The sequence below is a fragment of the Vigna umbellata genome, chromosome 1 (genome assembly GCF_029865625.1).
Source record: "Vigna umbellata cultivar VRB3 chromosome 1, Vumbellata_1.0, whole genome shotgun sequence".
NCBI classification, from domain to species: domain Eukaryota; kingdom Viridiplantae; phylum Streptophyta; class Magnoliopsida; order Fabales; family Fabaceae; genus Vigna; species Vigna umbellata.
The window spans coordinates 68534240-68556645 of NC_142165.1; the positions used below are offsets into that span (position 1 = coordinate 68534240).

The following is a 22406-nucleotide window of genomic DNA, read 5'->3' on the forward strand; positions in this document are numbered from 1 at the left end:
AACAAGTAATAAATATAAAATCAATAAAAAAATTATACGTTTGTGTCGAAACACTATAAAAACAAATATATGGCAAAATATATTTTTCTTTAATTTTTACATGTTATTTCCTGAAGTGGTGTGTTTAAAAGAAAGTTTACCTTTTTACTGAGAAAATAAAGTGAGTAAAGAGGGGTATTTACTGGGCAAGGTACGTTTTTTCTTGAATGAATTCTTCATTCATTGCTTCTACTTGCAGGTGGGGGCAGGTTTTGGACTTAGTTTCAGAAAGTGATACTCTAATAATACTGTTTCACCCAAATCCATGAAGAAGAAAACTTCAACTTTCCACACCCGCTAAAAACCATTGACTTGATGAATCCAAAGATCACCGACTGAGTCCAACCGAAGAAAACCCAATAAAAAATGTCTCACAAATTGCCTTAAATCCAAGCACAGTAGTCACTTTAACCAACCTTCACAAGTCCCAACATCTAACACGTTTCAACCCAATAGACACAGAAAATGTACCACAAAATTGTTACATAAACTGCAAACCGTTCGTACAGCTATTTCAATCGACCACATCAGATTCTTATTCATTTCGAAAAAGCAAAACCCTCTTGTTGCTTTCTCACAAAATATATGCCTAATCTCGCATATTTTGGCCCAAAAATCAACTTATGCCAAGATATTATTCTGCCACCGATTTGGGTGTGCATCAGTGAGGAGAGTTCACTGTCTAATAGTGACTCGTTCCATGGGCAAATTTTCTTGCTCCCAACTCTCCTTCTTATAACGTGGTTTAAAATTTTTCTGGAAGTGAGAATAAAATCTAAGTGGTGGAGTGGGTTCCGCTTAGTTGAGCATTGATGGGTGCTAGGAACCTCGTTATGCTCAAAACACACATTGAATCTATCAACTTGTCTTTTGCAAATGGTTTTGTTTATGAAAACGTGCTTTGGGCTTTGGCTTCTCTTCGGGTTTTCTTCTACAACTATGTGCTGTATTCCTTGGGTTTGATTCTCAGACATATCTTCAGGTTTGATGAATTTTCTCGTTTGGGTTATTTCTATTTATAGTTTTTATTTTTATTATTTTGCTAAGAAACTGGAAAATTGAATAATGATTCCTTTATTTCATGTTTCAGATTTCATGCAGAAGACAGGGAAAGCGAACACCTTATTCAACATGATCCACTCGATCAAACCAAGAGAAATCAGATTGAAGATTCTAACATTGACGGGATCGCAGAGGAGTTAGCTAATTTGCTGTTTCCGATCTTTGATAATTTTTATGTAGCAATTGATGGAAGAGAAGGAGAAACAAAGTGCCCTGTTTTATTTGCGAAGGACTCCGATGTAAATATTCATGAAGATGCTGATGATTTACACGGAGAAACAAAGTCCTCTGTTTTAAGGGAGATAAACTCTGGTTTTCATCAAAATGTAAAGAAATTAGAAGGAGAAACAGAGTGCTTTGTTTTAGAGGAGAAAGACTTGGATGTGTATGAACATGGTAAAAGAAGAGAAGGAGAAATAGAGGGGTCTGTTTCCATGGAGGCCGTCTCGTGTGTTCATGAAGATGTCAACAAAATAAATGAAAATGAAACAGAAAGCTCTGTTTCCGCAGGGGCAGATTCCAATTTACTTCGAGAAGACGAAGAAGAAGGTTCTTTCTTCACAAATTTTGAAGCCAGTGATTTGGAAGAAGAACCAAGTATGCTGACCTTCAGTTTCCGTCAAAATTTTATAGCTCCGAATGTTTCCCATAATCTATTTTCCAGTAATGAAAATATTTCAAAAATTGAATCTTTAGAGCATCATTTGGAGGAAGGCCTTGTTTCTCAAGAAGAACTGAGAAACATCACATCCATTTTCACTTCTGATCCAATCTCTCAATGTAAAGCGTTTTGTTCAAGTGATTTATTTGATGATGACATTCTAAACGATAGCACGTTTCAATCTGATTCTGGGTCAGAATCATGCAGCAACAACAACAATGACTATTCGGTAACACTTGAAGTTCTCAGTTCTAGCCCTTTTTGTGAAGTATTTGATACTGAGAGCCATGAGGAAAATACATATGAATTTCGTGAAGAATCTCAATATTCACATGACAGTGAAGTCTCACACGATCACAATTTTGATCTTGTTGAGGACAAAACTGAAAAGGAAAGTTCTCCATACCATGGAGAAGACACCATGTGGGAAGATAAATGGGATGAATCAGATTTTGACGAAGAAGAAGAAGATGACGATGACTTTGAATGGGAGAATGATGAAGTAGTGCAACAATTGAAAATGGAACTTAAAAATGCCAGACAAGGAGGGCTTGCCACTATTTTAGAAGAGGAAGAAGAAGCAGAGTCTCCAAAAGTTGTTGAGGATCTAAAGCCACTGAAGATAGAAAAGAAGATAGAATTCAAAGATCACATTGTTGAAATTCAAAAGGTTTATAGGTGCTATGCAGAGAAAACTCGGAAACTGGATGTTCTGAATTACCAGACCATGCATGCAATTGGTGAGGACCAATTTAATTTCATTTCATTTGCATGCATTTCACCTTAGATTGGGACATGATCTTTTTTTTTCATTGAGTTTTTCATTTATTTCTTTGGCAATAAACTTGTTCTTGGTTAGTGATTGACTGCATCACGGATTTTTCTGCTGTGTGTAGGACTTCTTCAACTAAAAGACCCACCAAAATTGTTTATCATCCCAAAATCTACCGTCCAAAGCATGAAGCCACTAATATCTCAAAATTTGTGGCCACGCAAGGCACTGAATCAGATATCTGATCCTATACTGAAGTTTATCGAAGATCTGCACGGAGATTTGGAATTGGTGTATGTTGGGCAAGTTTGTCTCTCCTGGGAAATTTTGTGTTGGCAGCACAAGAAAGTTAAAGAGTTACAACAATATGATTCTCAATGGCCTCGCAGCTATAATCTTGTGGCGGCTGAATTTCAACGATTTCATGTCCTCATGCAACGCTTTTTGGAAGATGAACCATATCAAGGTCCAAGGATTCAAAACTACAACAACAACCGTTGCGTCATTCGTAACCTGCTGCAAGTTCCACCCATTAAAGGTAACAAAAAGCTTAACTTCAATTCTAATTTTACACCTTTGATTGCGAATTATTGATGTAGGTTTATGGGGAAAATGTATATTTATAACTTATTTTTTAAACTTATCTATTTTTTTTAATTATCTTTACTACTATTTAAGAAGGGCATGCCCTACTTTTTAAGTATATCACATCAATAAGAGATTATATGTAATGATATGTCTACATCGTACTAAATTTTTTAAATTATGAACCAACAAAAAGTATTTAAATTAATAAAAAGTACACGTACAAAAACTAGTGAGATGTTATATTTGTAATTAACTATGCTCTTATGACTTTGTACAGATGACAATACGAAAGACAAGAAAATAATCAAGTTGGGTGAAGAGTATGCAATCAATAGCGAAAGGTTGGCAACAATCATCAAAGAGTCGATGCAGGTGTTTTGGGAATTTGTGAGAGCAGATAAAGATTATGGCAATGTGATCAAAGCTTCTCATAAAACAGGAATTGATCTCAAGGACGTAGCAGTTTCAGAAATTCTTGGGAATGTTCGAACTCAATTGCAAAAGGTTGGTTTTTTCTTGAAAGATTTACATTTTTAATAGGTTGCTTGACACTGTAAGATGATTATGATTGATCATGAATGTTGCAGAAGGAGAGAAAGCTAAAAGACATTGTAAGGAGTGGGAATTGCATAGTGAGGAAGTTCCAAAAACAGAATGAAGATCATATTCAACTTGATCAAGAACAGTTGCTTGCTCAAGTGGGATTGAGATTGGTGTCAAGGGTGTTACACATGAAAAAGTTGAGAAAAGATCAACTAATGTGGTGTAATGAAAAGTTGAACCGAATCGATTTTGTTGGCAGAAAGGTTCAAGTGGAGCCTTCTCTTTTGTTTTTTCCTTGTTGATTAATTCTTTTGGATTTATTTCGCAGAAAATTACACACTAGCATATACAGAAACAACACTTTTTATGTTATACATAATGTTGACATGATGAAATACTAAATCAGTTTTAGGATCAAATTTGCTTTCATTGTAGTGCGTGTTTGAGGGGAGGTGTAAGGAAGAATTTGCTTTAACATTTTTTGTTCGTTATATTTTGTTAACTTAGCCATTATATTACTTTTTTTTAGTATAGCTACAATAACAAAGGTTTTAACCTATATAACTGCGTATGAACGACTCAACTTTCACCATTCACCATTAAGCATATTGTTATGAAAGAATAAAAGGCCCTCTTAATTATATTAAGTTTATATTGTTTACCTAAAATATATGCCATTTGATTTGCTTTTATTTTAGAGACAAAAACCTGTTTCAAATTCCTTTTTACTTTACAAAATTAATGGTAAATATTAGATCTTTTTATTACGACTATCTTTAATCAACTTCTAGACAATGAGTTGAAAATTTAACTAACCATCATCAAATCTTTGTATATATTGTATTTTTTGTTTGATGGTTGAATAAAATGAATCAATTTATCTTTAATATACACTAAAATTTAGTAACTGAATTAGTCACCAATAGAAGCAAAAACCTTAATTGCAAATCAATTAGTTATATATTTGAAAATTGATCGTTCAACAACCATCAAAATTTCAGTCGCTAATTGATTATTAAAAATTTGATCACCATTAATTATTGGAAAGTAATTTTGCAATTGAAATTCCGGTCACCAATAAGAACAGATTTTAATTTAATAAAAATGGTTTTGTTAAATTTGTTGTAAATAGATACGATTTTTAATTTAATTAAAATAATAATCGGTGGTTAAATCAATGAATAAATTGGTGGTTAAATCAACTGCTTATATATAATTTTTTCACTTACTTATAAATGTTGAATATTTAATTATAGTAAATAACAATAAATTCAAATGTATAATGTAGTAAAAAATAGTATAAATTTCCATATTACATGTTCCAACATAAAATCAAAATGAAAATAGTTCTAAATACATAAGCAAGTTTTAAATTCATCTTATAATTAAACTTAACTAAGGTTGATGTCAACTACCATCACTAGAATAGTCACTACATCATCTCCATTGTTACGAGGGTTAGATGGACCTAAGGTAAAATTCTTCAATTGGATGTGTCATAAAATAATATTCATATGCTCTTTTTGTTGGCGTACGTGTTCATTCTGTTGCTCGTGATCTTGTATCAATTGCATCATCTTTTCTTAAAATGTCTTTGAAGTGAAGGGAAAACACTAGAAGGGGGTTGAATAATGCTTTCATAACATTTTTTCTGAGCTAAAGGGCTAAGTATGATGTACGTAACACTCATGAGTTAGTTGTGCTTTAACTGTAAAGGCAATTTTATGAAGATCGTTTACAGAACTAGCTCAATATTTTCCAATAAATGTTTAAGCAATAACAAGTTAAAGGAATAAACGCCAGCTAAAATTTTGATGCTAACTTTGAGCGTTTAGAGTAATTGCCTTCATCAAGAGCCAATTGTTTATAGAGAAAACTATAGCACACAGACAATTTTTATACCGGTTCACTTGTTAAAGCTACATCTAGTTCTCCTCCAATTTAACTTACAGGGATTAATCAAATATTCAATGAAGTGCAATTGAGTGTTTTAAACTACTCTTGGTGTTCCTAGTCTTATTGAGTAATCGTTGTTTCTTCTAATTAGTTGAGTTTGACTCACTTCTGATTGCGTAATATTATTCACCATTCATGGTATCGCTAGACACTTCTTGTATCACTATGATACATCGTCTAGTTGAGTATCACCTACTCTTGGTTGTGAAGTATTTTTCACCACTCCTAGTATCCCTGATCAGCGAATAACCTCTAGTTACCCTAGACCAGTTGAGTATTTTCACCACTCATGGTTTCTTAATCAACAAGTAACTGTTAATTACCCTTTACTAGATGAGTATTCACACCACTCTTGGTATCCTCAGTCAGCAAATAACCTTTTGTTACCCTAAATTGGATGAGTATTCACACCACTTCTGGTATCCTAAGTTAGCGAATAACCTCTTGTTACCCTAGACTAGATGAGTATTCGCACTACTCCTAGTATCCCTAGGCTCTCCTGGTATCCACTGATACCGCCTAGTTGAGTTTCATCCACTCTTGGTTGTGCAATAGTCTTCACCACTCTTGGTATCCCTAGTTAACGACTAACCTTTAGTTATCCTAGACCAGTTAAGTATTCACACCACTTCTAGTACTAGACAATTTCAGTATCTTCTTATATGTTGCCTAGATTTCCTTAACTTTTTAGAGCTAAGCTGCAAGTGTTTCGATTCTCTGCAGTCTACACACTCATAGGTGTTTCTCTCCTCAACAATGTAGTCTGAACACTCATAGGTGTTTCTCTCCTCACTCTTTTCTCTTATCTTACAAAAGTAAGCAAACAATACAATGAAGCTCAAGAGTGTTGTTTGACTTTTCTTTTTCTCTTCTTTTCTGGAGCTCTTTTTTTATTCCTTGGTTAGGGACTTTTTCTTTAATAGCTCAAAGAGATTTTCTTGCTCAATTGATGATAATACATCTTCATGTTTATCTCTCCTTCATCTTCATCATCTTCTTATTTTCTATTTATACACCTTGATAATATAGTCGTTTTGACGATGTTTGTCTTGAGATTTAATAAAATGACTGTTTGTCATAGCTAGTCTCAAGATTTGTTTTCTTTTGGCTATTGGTGTATATTTCTGTTATAGGATAGTCCTTTTGTCAGAGTAAACGTGCTTTTCAAAGCTTTATCAAAAACAAATTTGACTTCTTAATTAGCACAACGGTAAAAAATAACATATTACTGTTATCTGAGATATGAAGTTTTTAAGCACTATAACCTTTAAAGAATAAAAGAATCAAGAACTTATGTACACATAATAATTCTTTTTGTAACGGTTTCATAAATATATACTAATATGAATGATGAGTAGAGGTGGACAAATAGAATTGAACTGCACTGTAATACTAAAATGTGTACTGAACTAAAAACTAATTTGTCTAAACTGAACTGTAAAACAATTCAGACAAACTGAACTAAACTGTTTTTTGTTTTATCAAACTGGACTGAACTGAACTATACTGAATTGTACTAAACTACAATATAAACTAAACTGAACTACTAACTATATTAATTTTAAACTGAATTGTACTAGTTTTGAAACTGAATAGTATAACAATACATGATCTTTTTAATTGAAATTTATTTTAATATTTATTTTATTTTATTCATAAGTGTCTTACAAATCAACTTTTTAATTATTTGATATTATTATTTTCTATTTTATTTATATTTCTTTTATTATTATATGTGTATGGAAATTATTTTATTATTTATTTATTTATTTTATTTTATTTTATTTTTTATTTATTTATTTATATTTATTTTGTCATGAATATTATTTTACTTTTATATTTATTTTTTTAATTTTTTATTTATATATTTTTTGTTTTATATGTGTATATAATTTATTTTATCTTTTTATCTACTTATTTTATTTTAAAATAATTTTTTATTTATATTTATTTTGTTCCCTCGTAAAATTGTTTTATTAATCAATTATTTATTATTTATATTTTATTATGTAAAAATTAAACTAATATTTATTGATTATTATATATAATAAAAGATGATACTACAAAAATTACTCTTAATAAACGTTTGTTAATTTTTTTGTCATTTGATATTTCTATAATATTAATTATTTTTGCTACATTACTATTTTTTTATGATATTTCATTATATATTCATTTAATAAAATTTAACGTTAAAAAATATATTTTAGTTTTAGTATGTAAAATACTATCATTTAAAAATAATAATATTGATATTTATTTTAAAGTAAGTTGATTTTTAAAATAAATAGTTATTTTAGTGCATGCGCTTACACACATTTTAATATCATTAAAAGTTTTTTTAACATATTTTTACATATTTAATAACATGTTAAAGAATATAGTATATTTAAAGTATTATTTTTTATATATAGTCTTTTGTTTTATGATTTATATTACTTAATATGTAATAAAATTAAATTTTAAAAAATATATTTTACTTTTATTACTTAAAATAATATTATTTAAAAAGTAATATATGTTTATTGATAAAAGAATATAAAAGTTTGTGATAAAAAAATTTTGTCTTAAAAAATTCATTATTAATTTTTTATTTGAACGGTTTTTTTTATTAATATTAACGTTTTCTTAACAAGATGGAGTAATTGAACGAGAACTAGAGAAGAGAAAAGAATAGATACAGTTCTCAGAGTTAACTGAACCGAAAGTGTTATAAGTTTAGTTTTTAAAAACTAAACCATAAAATAGTATACTGAACTTTTAGTAAAAGTGGATCAGTTTTTTTAAGTATAATATAGTATAGTTAATTATAGTATAGTACAGATCAGTTATTTTTGCCCAACCCTAATGATGAGCTTCTATATATAAGTGTTAAAAAATGTTTATTGTAACTGACTATTTGTACATTGTGTTTGGTATTAAAACTTTAAAAAAATTTGCTTGACTTTTTGTCAACACTCCATTATTATGTTCAATTTGATGAGTGAAATCACATGTATTTGAATAAGTATGCTAAACATTACTAATGACACTTCTTTAAATTAGGTTGGTTATGCATGTATCAAGATCTTCTTTTGAAAATTTTGAAACTCTTCTTTAGAACATATAAACAATATTCTTGATAGTCAAATATTTATTCGAGATGTACATTAAAATATTAATCGTATAACATTTCAAACCTGTGGTAGTTTATGAAGTTGAGTTATTTCATGATATGTTTAAAGTTGAGTTATTTAATTATATCTTCTAAACCAATTACAAATTTTACAAATAAATAAATAAATTCTTGAAGATATTATCAATCAAATTTTATCATTTAGAGATAAAATAAAAATTTAATTACCTTATGACATTTATGCATATTTCGGTGTAGGAAAATTTATTAATTCAAATAAATGATCTAACTATTTATTATATCAATAATTTTTATTTTCAGGTACCTATTTAGAATTGACATAGGAGATGAATTTTTTGTGTGAAGATCTAAGCTTAAGATTTGTAAGTTTAGTTAAAACTTTTACTTATATATTAATCATTGTCATCTTTAATTGCTAAAGTTTTATTTTATTAATACTTAATTTCTTATACAATTTATTCTTAAGAAGAATTTTTCACTTTTAATTAATTTTTTCAAAATATATAATCAATTATAATAATATTGATTATTTTTTATTAATGATGTTATGCATATTATTATTTAGAGTTTCAATCATTATGCATACTTGAAGCTATTTTTTTTTTAATTTAAAAAGGAAAATTGTAAATTTTTGATAAGTCTTATATGTGAAAAAAGTTCATATATGTAAATAGCAAAGTATTGTACCATTTAAAATTGGTTTTAATATTATCTTAATACAAAAATTCTTAATTTAATTCTAAAGTTCTAAAAATTTCGATATACGTATAATCATTTTAATTACATATGGTAATTTATAATATTCGTATAATTGGTAATTAATAATTTGTTAAAAGTGGCCACTATGGCTCTTGTGAAAATTTTATAACAAAACTAAATAATTATATGTAAATAATATTTAAGTTAAAGTTAAAATAAGATATTTTACATGATTTTTAATAGTAACTTTAATTTTTATAATTAATATTACTATTATTATTATTATTATTTACTAGTGTATGTTCATATTTTTTAAGATAATAAAAAATAATAAAGTTATTGTCATTGTTATTATTATAATTATGAAATTAAAAATAAATATTTTTTTATAACTTTATTATAAATAAATTTTATGTACTTTATATGTTATTTTTTAATTAAAAATATTTAATTTAAAAAAAGATCAAATAAAAAAATTTTAAAACTTTAACAATCGGTAAATTTAGTAAAATAATTATTTTAATTTAATTTAATTTTTATTTAAAAAGTAAAATTGAAAAATAAATATGTGTACCAAAAAGAAATTCTTTATATATAAATATAGATTTAATATATAAATATTATATATTTCTATAATATTTAATTTAATAAAACATTAAGTAAAATAATTATCTGCATATATATATATATATATATATATATATTATATATATATATATATATATATATATTATTATATATATATATATATATACACACACACACATTAATTTCTATTTTATTTTGTACTAAAATAAACACAAGTCTTATTACATTTATGCGTCCATATTTTTTAAGTGTTTTTAATTGTATTATAAGTTAATACAATATATGTAAATTGATTAAGTTATGTAAATAGTAAAAAATATTTTAACAGAAACTATAAATATAATAAAGAAAAAAAATTAGTTTTATATTAAATATTTTAAAATAAAATTAATTTTAAAAAATAAGATAAAAATTATATTTTTTAAAATTAGTTACCAATTATATTTTAAAAATAAAATAAAAATAAAAATTTGTATATACAAAAAAAAAACCTATATATATACACACACACTACATGTATTATAAAGAAATGTACAAGATTTAATCCTTTTTCTGACGTGTGACGTGTAAAATTCGTGACCGTCCAATATCATCCAATGCAGATCCTCTTTCTACCCTTGGATTTAGGTCGTGAAAAAACACTCATTTTATATATTACCCCTGCGCTTCTTCTTTCTTCTCCTCCCTGCTAGCCGTGGAAGAGAAACCCTAGGTTTTGAAAGCTGATCGGAAACAATGGTGCAGCGTCTCACCTACCGCAAGCGCCACAGCTATGCCACAAAATCCAACCAGCACAGGGTCGTTAAGACCCCCGGTAATTTCTCTTCACCAGCTTTGTACAGTCGTTTATCTCGATTACGTTGTGCCGTTTTGCTCGCCAGGGTTCGGTTGAGTGTAACTCCGTGCGGTGTTTGATTGTCAAATGTAGGTGGTAAGCTGGTTTACCAGAGCACGAAGAAGAGGGCCAGTGGACCCAAGTGTCCTGTCACTGGAAAGAGGATTCAAGGGGTATGCAATAATTTTTTTTCTTACATGGGGATTTTGTTTCTCGAAAAGGATCTTTAAAATGTTTTTCTTTTGAAAGCTATGTGACACATGATTTGATTGAATTAGTAATTACTGATGATGAAAAGATTGTAAATGTGCTTGGGAAATATTGGTTCGTGCTTCTGCTTGTATCTTTGTAATTGGAATTTTAAAGTAGTTAGTGTGCAGATAAACCTTTTTTGATCTGGTACATCAGCAAGATATGATGGGTTAAGAATTTCTGATGTATTATGTAGTGGATGCTTTTGTATGAAGGTATACAAAGGGCCAAAGACACTCGGGAAATTAGGCTATTTTGGTTTTGGGACCTGGAGAAAAATTGTTCCAAAAGAATGCTTGTCTTGATAATGAATGGTCTTAACGCTAGCAGAAGAATACTGCTAATATTTGATTGTTTTTTTTATTGGTTTTACTCAAACTTTACTTTCTTAGTGAAAGTCAAAGATTATACTGTTTGATTTAGAAAGCCCTATGATGCATACTTTTAAGAGTCCCAACGTCCTTGCTACTAGTTTTTGTTTTCAACATTTTTAACTATTTTACTCTCTACAGTTAGCAAGCTAGATGTTATTTTACCGTTATCCTAATCGACCTTTTAGCGCTAGGCGTATGGCATACTTTTTGGGGCCATCCACCAAGCTTGAGAGTATTCTTTATTTCCTGAATTATATTCCCTCATTATTTTTCTGTGGTTTTCTTTTTAAAGGAGTCTTCGGTTTTCTCTGCATGGTCCATATTTCTTTGACTGGTAGCAGATTATGTATGAATGATGCAAAGCATAATATGGTGGTTATTAATACTTGCTTGGCTATTAATTGCAGATTCCACATTTAAGGCCTACAGAATACAAGAGATCCAGGTTATCCAGAAACCGGAGGACTGTGAACCGGGCATACGGAGGTGTGTTGTCTGGAAGTGCTGTTAGAGAAAGGTTTGTTTTGATCAATCTTCTTATTCTGTGGTGTGTTTAATTTTCGTTGCGCAAATTGATAGAGTACGTTGCTCAATTTTGTGTCCGGTTCTGTAGAATTATTCGAGCTTTCTTGGTTGAAGAGCAAAAGATTGTGAAAAAGGTCCTAAAGATCCAAAAGGCAAAGGAAAAGCAGGCATTGAAGAGCTGAGTTTAGGGAAGCGATAAATCTTTGAGAGATTTTAGGTTTGGTGGTTACCGTAAAGCATGAAATTTATTATTAGAGCTGTTTCCATGTTAATTTGTGCTTGGCTTTGTTGAACACATTCTAGTGTTAACTTTGTCGACAACTCCATTATGATACAATTTTGGATGTCACGATTCTCTTGTTGGATTATCGATTTTCTGTTAGTATATTTAATATTGCTCTTAAACCTGTTCATCTAGAATAACACTCCTTTGCCACTGCAATTTTACCAAACGAACCAGTGGTTTTAAAGTTTGGAAGGGCAAGTTTACTAATACCAATGGTTTTAGTAGATGCATGTCTAGTTTAGACGACTTATGTGGGTAGGTAAAATAATATTTGGTATACCAAATTTTGTGGGGATGATCGTAGGCATTGCATATTAGTAGTGAATCTTCTTGGTGAAGATACCACTTGTATGAATATGACTTCTGTTTGCATTCTACTACATATTCTGTAGTTTTATTTTTCCGCATTGCAATATAATATCATACTCCCATAAATGGTTGTTTTGGTTTCAAATGAAACTGCTTATACAAGAATCTGTTTGTATAAACAACCTCAAAAAACGTTGCTCTTCGAGTATGTAAATATGGTTAGAGAAGATGTTTAGTATGAAAGTTTGAGGACTTTTATATAGGACTTTCTACAGTAATGTTTTAAGCGATATCGTTTTGAACACTTGTTTTAAGAATGTTAGCATTCGAGTGAACTTTTGTAAAATGCTTGGTAAGACTTGAGAAATTAAGTTAAATAAATTATTTAGTATGTATTTTATATGTTACGAGTTCATCCATAAACAATGTTGCTAAACAAAAATTGATGATTAGAACTTATGATTGTCATTGGTATAAAAACAAATATTTATGTATTTAATGTTGTTCCAAAATTATGCTTTGAATTAGAGAATAATTAGTAGTCAAATTATTTTTAGTATACCAAGTTCGTTATAAGATTTATGGAATTAAATAACTAAATAAGTTATGAAATTGTGCTATTTATGAACTGGTGAATTAAATATTTGATAGTTTGTTGTGTAAAAGATAGATTAAGCATAACTATTTTTAACACATAATACAACTGCAGTGAAACTTGTAAGAATAACGTGTTTAATATTTGAATGTTATAGAACTTTTCATTACTGGTCCCACGTTTCTTTGAGCTGTATGATTTTTTTCTTCTTGGAAATATAGGTGTTAGGATTCCTTCACTAATCTCCCATCACATAAAACGTTTACAATAAATATCAAAATAAATAAAGGAAAATCGGAGTATTTCACACTCTTTTACCAATTAATTTATATAATTAAATGGAACAATTTTATTTAATTTAAAATAAGTATTGTTTAAAAGTTTCAAGTATCACATTCACGAAAGAAACAACACTACAAATTTAATCATATTTCAGAAGAGTTAACAAAACATGTTTAACCAAATTCAAACAAGTTTCAATTTTCGTATTTTGATAAAAATGCTCTATGTACTTATATTTATAGAATTTATCAGCTTATATTTTGGAGTACTTAAAGCTTTGTTTTAATCAAATTTGATGTTAATTTAACCATTATAAAAAATTTAAATTATTTTCCGAACATTTTGAGATGTAGATTTTGGGAAAACAAGCTTCTTTCACAGTGGGTGGAGAGTTAGATTCAACCTAGTTTTTTTTTTATTTGTTTTTTTATATAATTTCTTCTTTCTCTTTCATTTATGAATGGCTAAAGTCTTTGTTTTATGTTGTGGAAAGATGTAACTTCATTAAACTCTCTTGTATTATAAATATATAATACAACATTATATATATATATATATATATATATATAATTTTCTTTGTATTTTAATATTAATGTTTTATTTCTAGGGTTAAATATGTTTTTAGTCCCTGAACTATTAGACGATTTTGTTTTTAGTCCCTGCTCAGAACTTTGATGGTTTTTAGTCCTTATAGTTTTGAAACTCTGAGTATTAGTCCTTCAAATTGAACGGTGTTAAGTTTTTGTGGAGGTGGCAAACGGCGTTGCCACGTGAAATACCAGTTGCCCTCTTCTCTTTCTGCCACGTTCTTGATTGAAATCAAATTAACAATTAGGGTTCTTAATTGGGCAATTAGAGTTCTTAATTGGGGCAAAGTTAATTAGGGTTCTTAATTGGGGCAAAGTTAATTTTTTCAATTGGAGAAAATTTCACGGAACGACCACCGCAAGGAAACCTCGTTTCATCAAACGCCACATTTGAGCTGGGCTTCTTTTCTCCTAGCGAAAAAAGTGGAAGGAAATGTTCACTTAGTTCAACATGGAGGAACAACATATCCGGGAAAACGGGTGACACCAATCTCTTTCCTTTGAGGCAAAGCAACGCCCTAAAGAAGAAAGGTTCCCAGGAGATGAAGAACCCATAAGTGGGGTTTGGGATCTGTGAAGAGAAAGTGCAATTTCCATAGGCAATAGCAAATGTTGGGAACGAGGAGGGAAGATTAGAATGAGTGCCCCCAATTCCTCGTAGTGAGGAAGGGAACTTGAACATGGATGCAAATGTGAAGAATAGCAAAAAGTGAGATTTGGAACGAGTCGGCGTCAGAAACATTGAGGTTTCCGCCCAGGTAGGTTTGGTCGTTAACATCTACATACTGTTGCAACAACCACATGAACATTGACGTTGTTTCCAAAGTTCTCACATGGGCCATCGAGTCCACTTAGTTCAACATGCTGAACCCAAGTTCTTTGCCCCCAGCTGCAGCCACGAAGAAGAACCCAACTTCTTCAAATCTCATTTATAAAAGATAACGAAGTGCTCTTGACTTAATCTCAGTTCAACAGTTAAACATCCCATGTGGCAGAGAGTGAAGGCAGAGATCAGTGATCACGTGGCATCGCCGTTTGCCACATCCACAAAAACTTAACACCGTCCATTTTTAAGGACTAATACTCAGAGTTTCAAAACTATAAGGACTAAAAACCATCAAAGTTCTGAGCAGGGACTAAAAACAAAATCGTCTGATAGTTCAGGGACTAAAAACATATTTAACCCTTATTTCTATGACTCATGTTTGTTGTGGATAATAACCATATATTTTTAAGGATTTAGTGATTGAAAAATACTTTCATTGTCTTGATTTGAGACAAAACAACCAATGAGTCATATATCTAGGAATAGGTTATGGTTTTATCTGGTCATCTTTTAATCATTGAGCTTAAAACAAATCATTTGGTTGAATTACACAAGGAATTGAGACTTATTAAAGAAATTTAGGTTACTTTCACTTAAGAAATTAGGGTTTCGAATAAACAGATGTTAATTTTGAAAGGCAAAATATTTATCACATTACAAGAGAGAGGTATTAAGTTAAGTCTAACCTCGAAAGTTTTAATCTTTTGCATAAACGCAATCTATTAGGTTGTTTTTCGTATTTAGTATATTGATTACTCTTAACAAATTCATAAGCCTCTTTAAATGAAACTAAAGGTTCGATATTTCCAAATCAATGTTTTCTTTTAAAATTCAGTTAAAAATTATATAACAAAATAAATACTATAATTGATTTGGTTTAATATACAATTTTAAATTTATTATTATTTTTATTCTAAAATAATATACCACTTTAAAAAATTATGAAATATTTTATAATAGAAATTTTTTGAGACCTATTACGATTTTTTATAATTATTATCTTATTCATAATTTTATTTTTTTCTCATATTTGTTAATAAATTACAATATATAATCAAACTATAAAATAAGTCTAAGCCAAGTGAATTTATTAGGGTTAGATTAATTTATACATATAATATATATTATATTTATATAAATAAATTATTTCTTTTTATTTATTTTAAAATAAAAAATAATTAAATAATTGCATGACAAATTTTACAAAAAAAAGATTTTGATCGGTTTCAACTTTTTAAACACTTTTTGGTTATTTTTTTTAAGTAATTGGGTTTTGAAGAATGATTTAAATAAGTACAACTTGATTTGCACTTTACTTTTTTGCATGACATTTAGTAAATTTAATATCTTTATTAAAATTTTCTGAGATGACATTTTTATAAAATATTTAATAAATTTACAAACATTTTTAATGAAATATTATTTTTAATAAACATTTAATAATTTTAAATTAATTAAATATGAAATTTAAAAACATTTAAATAGATATGCTATCAATAAAATAAATTAAACAGAACACTATTAAAATCTGACAAATTTATAGTTGTAAGAAGTGTTATTATATGTTTTAAATAATATTAATAAGATACTAAATATTGGAATTGATGTATTATCAATAAATTTCGCTTGAACAGAAAGTGTAATAATATTTATTATTGAAATCTTTGTTATTAGTTCTGCTAATAAAAAAATATATTAAAATATTATATTGAATAAATATTGTAGTTATTGTATTATTTATGAAATTGACTTAAAGCAAAACGTTTCATTGTCACTTTTCCAAAATATACGACATGCATATATAATAAAGAGAAAACATCACAAGAGGAAACACACACAAATATAGCACGAACACAAACAAGCAAGTGTGAGCTAATTATATAAAAAAAATATACAATTAACAGTATGTAACATACTAGGATAAACTCTAATCAAAGCAGTTTAAAACATACATCCTAACATGTTGAATACTACACTTGACTCGTCCGGACTTTAGAATGATGGTCGAGCTATGACGGGTCTTGCACTCGTGGTGGTTTATGAAACTTGGGTTCCCCACCCTACCACACTCACGAGGTTAGCCTGTTCCGAGCCTTGAGGCATACTGGAAGCCCCCAAGACTAAGACCTCCCGCTACTCCTCACCACATGGTGCAATCCTTTCTACGTGAAAAGAAAAACAATTGGAGTTTCAGGATGACTCCCAAGACTGAGCTCCTACTCTCATTCTAAACACTAAGAATCTCACCAAGAGATTTTACACAGATGGAACTTGGTTTACAACTTGGATCATATTTCCACCACTTTATAATCATACACTTTTTGCTACAATCCACATACTTGTTTGAACATCACAATACAATACTATAGATGTTAAAGAATGCTTCACAAACAAAGCAAAGAACACACTAATCAAACGTAGCACAAGAGAAAATTCAGAGAAAATTCAGAGAACTAGGCCCAGCACTTGTCGTACAGCGCACCACCCTCGCATGACGAGACTGGCGCTTTTCGCATAGCGCACTCATCCAGCTCGCCTTGCAAATTAAGTCTGAATAAGTATCAAACTTTGGGTCTCTCGCATAACGCACCCACGTCGCATAGCGGGAGACGAAACAAAGGCCAATCCCCTGCAAGGAATCGCTATGCGAAACAATTCGCATAGCGAGTCTGCATAATCTGCAGAACGCCCAATTCTGCAGATTATGCCCACTTGCACCCTCTAGACCAATTCTAGTCCTCTTTCCCATTTTCTAAGACCTTTAGATCGTGATTATGTCTCAGTTAAGCCTGTTTATGTGATTTCTAACATTCCTCTAAGGATTTTCATGTGATCAAAACTCACTTCACTCTCTACAATAAATCAACAACCTAATGACCTAAGATCCATTCTATTGTTTTTAACATGTTTTATACCTTCCTTATGTGCTTAACAAGTTACATTTAACCCATCTAAGTTGCCAAACTGTCCTATTGTGCTCTAGACCCCAAATGCCCAATTTCAATACCTCACTTCCCTTGAACTAACCTAAAACTTCTGCTTAACTGTTGAACTGTTTACCAAATTAACACTAAACAGAAATCTCACCCCATCCCCTTCCTACATGTTCAATTTACAGCCCTTTTGTTCATCCAAATCGATTCCCAAACAAACCACTACAGTCTCATCAACCACACATATCAGTTCATAACATCCAACATGCTTAAAATATAAAATACAATCCAACAACACATCAGTTCAACAGTCAACATGTATACCCATTTATAAAACAGATTCAAACAAAACAAATTTAAAAATTATAACTAGTTCCCCTTACCTTGTAACAACAGTACAACTCAGTTCACAACAAGACCTCAACAGTGCCTTACACAGCCAGCACACACCCAGACTCTACAACCCACTAAAGTGGAGACAAAAACAACTCTTAGAGATAGAATAGGCAGAGAATCTAAAGGGGAAAACTACTGGCTACATGCAACTAGCAAAATTGCATGCCCTAGGTTCAAGAGAAATGGAGAAACAGAAAAGAATGACTTACCCGCCCAAGACAGAAATTAATCAGATGGATGGGAAGCTCTCGACTCCGGGAACGCATGAACACCACCTATTTGACAATGCAACGGTTGAAATTTGTGAAAGGGTAAGAAGAAGGCAGAACAAAAAGAAGAAGAACAGAGTTTAGAGAGAGGTTGGGGTTTAGGCCAATGAACCAGACATCTTAAAAAAAAATTCTACTTTTAATGGTCAGTGCACTTTAATATGAAGGGTCTAGTCTCATTAGCTTAAAACACTCCTCAACCCTTCCCTTATTTTTCAGGACATTACACATAGCATAATGACAAATTTAGTTGTCTGGAGTGTTAAAAAAAGATATTAATAAATATTATATGATCAGTGAATCTTATTTAAAAGATGTTTAACATCACATTATATTTAATAAAAGATTAAATATCATCAATACTTAATTTAATAATATTTAACAAATAACAAACGTTATTTTTTACTTAAATGTTTACAGGAAGAATGATTTTTCTTTTGTTAATCTTATATAACTTATTCAACCAGGAGAAAAGCCAGAATGGAGAGTTGTCATAGATTAATTTTTTTATATTGGTTTATTTAAATTCAAGAATAATTAGAACGCAGTTAAATCACCAATATTACCACTAATAATTAATTCTAATTTTCACTTTTCCTATTTGTTTATAAATTTTAATATTTAATTTATTTTTATCCGTTCATTATTTTTTTTATTATATCCTAATTTTAGAATATAACTCCTCCAAAATTAAATTAGATTAATACATAGTATTAGGCATAAAAAACACATAAGTATATAAAATATATCATTATTCATGAAACATAGGATAATTCTCAAGATATATAAAATTTCTCATTATACACAAAAGAGTTATATAATATAAAATTATATATCTACGCAACAATTATTTTTCGACAAACTATCAATCATCATCTTACTCATATCTCCAACTTGCACTATCCTCCACTCACGTATAACATACGATCATTGGAGGTGGATAAACCACAATTAAACACAAAAAATAGAATAAACTATAGATAATTTAAAACTTATCATTTTTAAATATAAAAAAGTATACATTTAGAAATTGAAAAAATAACTACAATGCTTTGACAAATCATAAAATCAACATTCAATCATAAAGGTTTTCATAGCCTACTCATATACTAAGAACCATAGACATAACCTCCAAATGAGTGGTGTATTGACTATCACCCTAAGACTTGCACCTGTCATTACTCAATCACTCATATCTCTCAAGAGCTATAATTATAACGTGTATAGGTCACTTCCCAATCCACAAGATCCAATTATCACAGTAAATATTCATATGCTTAGGACTAGCTGTTAAAAGTTTAGTTCGATCCAATGGTTAACGAAGCAAAAATTCAAATTTTTCAGAGATGACTCAGAGTAGGCAAACCCAATTCATCCAACAAGAAGTTGGCTCGTCTAGTGAGAAAGCCTTCCCTACCTCTCTACTAAACCCAGATTGGCACTTGCTCAACGAGTAGTTGACTCGCCCAATAAGTTTGCACAACTTAGAAATCATGACAAATTTGTGAATCTATTTTCTTGGCTTCAAGGGGTACTTTTATGCATTTTCACATATCAAAACTAGTGTTTCCAGTTAAAATATACCATCTGATACCAATATAGTCAAATTTACCAATCTTTAAAGTCAAACCATCATCAATCACAATTTCACACATAAAGATTTTAACATAACTCTAATGAATGATAAATATGTTCTTTTAGTCTCACAAAGTGTTTTTCTTTTCTCTTTACAAATCATAGTCAATTCCAACTTATTAGATGCACTATTTGAACCCAATTGAGTCAAATTTATCAATCTTAGAGACAAGAACACTAACAAATCAAAATTTCACATATGTAACTCTAATAACACTATCAAATAAGCCAAACACAACCTACAATTCTTCAAACCAACCAATTTATCTTATTTAACAATTTTAATTACTTCAAACAAATTAATACTACAATTCCATACATCACGCACCATCATCATATAATTCACATTTCATTAATTATTAGTAAGAATTAAACTAAAACTAGTTTTCCTTAGTTGGTGAGAGAATATCCTTGACTCAAAGTTGCTCTTAGTGCTTTAGTTCTAACAAGATACTCTAGTTACCTACACAAATATCAGATTACATATCTAAACATATAATTACGACCACAACTAAACAAAGATTCAATTTGAGCTATTTTAAGCCTCAAAATACTAAACTAATTCAAAAATAGAACAAAAAAATGAACTTACTAAGTTTGAGATTCTTATCGATCATAATTGTAGACCTCTTTATCGTAAACCCACTGATGGTCTTTGATCGTCATACAAACGAGACACAAACTTAATAATTTAGAAAGAAGGCATAGGAAGTTCTAGAAAAAAAGTTTTCTAAAGATACTGATTTTTTATAAAATAAAACTCAATTAATGTCAAATCTATTTATTGTTGAACATTTTATAAATAAAATAATCAAGTGTTATTATTAAAAACATTACTAATATTAAACTATTTCCTAGGTTCTTAAGGTATTTTTTAAGTGAAATTAATATTTCTTTTTGAATTATTAGAACATTTTTAAATACCTCACCCAACTGCTACATTTTTAAACGGATCTTTCATTACATTCCTAATTGTTTTTTATTATTTTAGTTCTTAAAATGGTGAAAACACGTTATATTTGTAATATTTCTTGGATTGAAGACTGTAACATTATAAAATGGAAGAGATGAATAATAAAAGGAGGTGGATTTGAAATGAATTTGAGTATATTTGAGAAAAAAAATGAGGTAAACGTGAAGTTGATTGAATTAAGAGAAAAATGGTATAATTTAAGAAGATTTGAGATAAAAATTTGTGTATAATTTAATGGATACGATAGATTAAAAAAATATGTTTTAATAGATAATATTAAATGATTCTATTTGACTCTTAAGATAAATGTCATATAAATTTAAGTATAAATAATGGAAATTATGTTAAAATAAAATTGAAGTTACTATTATAATTATTAGTATTATTATTAAAATAATAATTACATTACTATCATTATTATTATTATTGAACAGAAAAACTATAGAAGTAATCGAATAAAAGAAATAAAACAATAGAATCAACAGAATAAAAACTACATAAGCACAAAAAAACAAACAAACTGGGTAATAAGAGGGGAAACAGTGAAGAATTGATTTCCTTGGCTGCCCAAAACCAATTCTTTGTATTCAAAAGGGGAGAATCGATTCTTCCCTCCTTAAACCGCATTCTGCTTCTCCCAAAATCTATGAAATATGCACTGCATAGGGTTTTATTGTTTTATTTTTTTTCCTCACATTCATCACCACCAAGGAGCAACACCAAAGACTACCAATTGATTCTCGCGGAAGAAACAATGGTTTCTGGCTGAAGAAAGAGTAAATTCTTGAAGATGGGAATCGGTTTTCTCCAGAAATATCTGACTATGTGCATGACAAATACTTTAAAAAGTTAAAGAAAAATTCACTTTCTACTAATACAGGAAAAAGTTAAAAAATTTCACTTTCTACCCTAAAAATCATAGGATCATAACCGACATTTTATGTGAATGACCTGTCTTTCCTTCACAATCTTCTCATTTGGGTGAAAGCTCTCGCGAGCTTCATCTGCAGATCCTCACTTTCATTATCATTCAAGTCAATGAAACTACACGCATGATGCACTTGCTTTTCTTCACTTACTAACAGTACATCACCGGAACCAAACATATAAAGAATGTATAAAGAAATTCAAGACAAAAAAATGGATAATTAAAAATCAAAAGATTGAAATTGTGAGTAAAAGGCACAAGACCATAAATTATAAGTTGAAACATACAATGAAGATTTGATTTTAATAGTAATTTTTTGTAATTGTAAACATCTTTACAATTATATTTATAATTACT

General features: G+C 29.4%; 2 protein-coding genes across 2 annotated transcripts; both read left to right on the forward strand.

Moving 5' to 3' along the window:
- The first annotated feature begins 457 nt into the window (after positions 1–457).
- On the forward strand, positions 458–4094 carry LOC124843059 (uncharacterized). Its single transcript, XM_047319688.2, has 5 exons — positions 458–1021; positions 1130–2502; positions 2659–3072; positions 3400–3626; positions 3710–4094. The coding sequence occupies exons 1-5, from the start codon at positions 852–854 to the stop codon at positions 3965–3967; spliced, it is 2442 nt and encodes an 813-aa protein (XP_047175644.2). The 5' UTR covers positions 458–851; the 3' UTR covers positions 3968–4094.
- Positions 4095–10699: 6605 nt separating this feature from the next.
- LOC124843062 (large ribosomal subunit protein eL34) lies at positions 10700–12435 on the forward strand. Its single transcript, XM_047319691.2, has 4 exons — positions 10700–10858; positions 10973–11052; positions 11913–12022; positions 12119–12435. The coding sequence occupies exons 1-4, from the start codon at positions 10780–10782 to the stop codon at positions 12210–12212; spliced, it is 363 nt and encodes a 120-aa protein (XP_047175647.1). The 5' UTR covers positions 10700–10779; the 3' UTR covers positions 12213–12435.
- The last annotated feature ends 9971 nt before the right edge of the window (positions 12436–22406 follow it).

Bases quoted from the DNA above. Each gene is read 5' to 3' on its own strand.
- LOC124843059 (XM_047319688.2), top strand. From the start codon at position 852: ATGGGTGCTAGGAACCTCGTTATGCTCAAAACACACATTGAATCTATC. The intron at 2,503-2,658 runs GTGAGGACCAAT...TGCTGTGTGTAG, and splicing joins CCAGACCATGCATGCAATTG to GACTTCTTCAACTAAAAGAC. The intron at 3,627-3,709 runs GTTGGTTTTTTC...TGAATGTTGCAG, and splicing joins TTCGAACTCAATTGCAAAAG to AAGGAGAGAAAGCTAAAAGA.
- LOC124843062 (XM_047319691.2), top strand. From the start codon at position 10,780: ATGGTGCAGCGTCTCACCTACCGCAAGCGCCACAGCTATGCCACAAAA. The intron at 10,859-10,972 runs GTAATTTCTCTT...TGTCAAATGTAG, and splicing joins CAGGGTCGTTAAGACCCCCG to GTGGTAAGCTGGTTTACCAG. The intron at 12,023-12,118 runs GTTTGTTTTGAT...CCGGTTCTGTAG, and splicing joins GGAAGTGCTGTTAGAGAAAG to AATTATTCGAGCTTTCTTGG.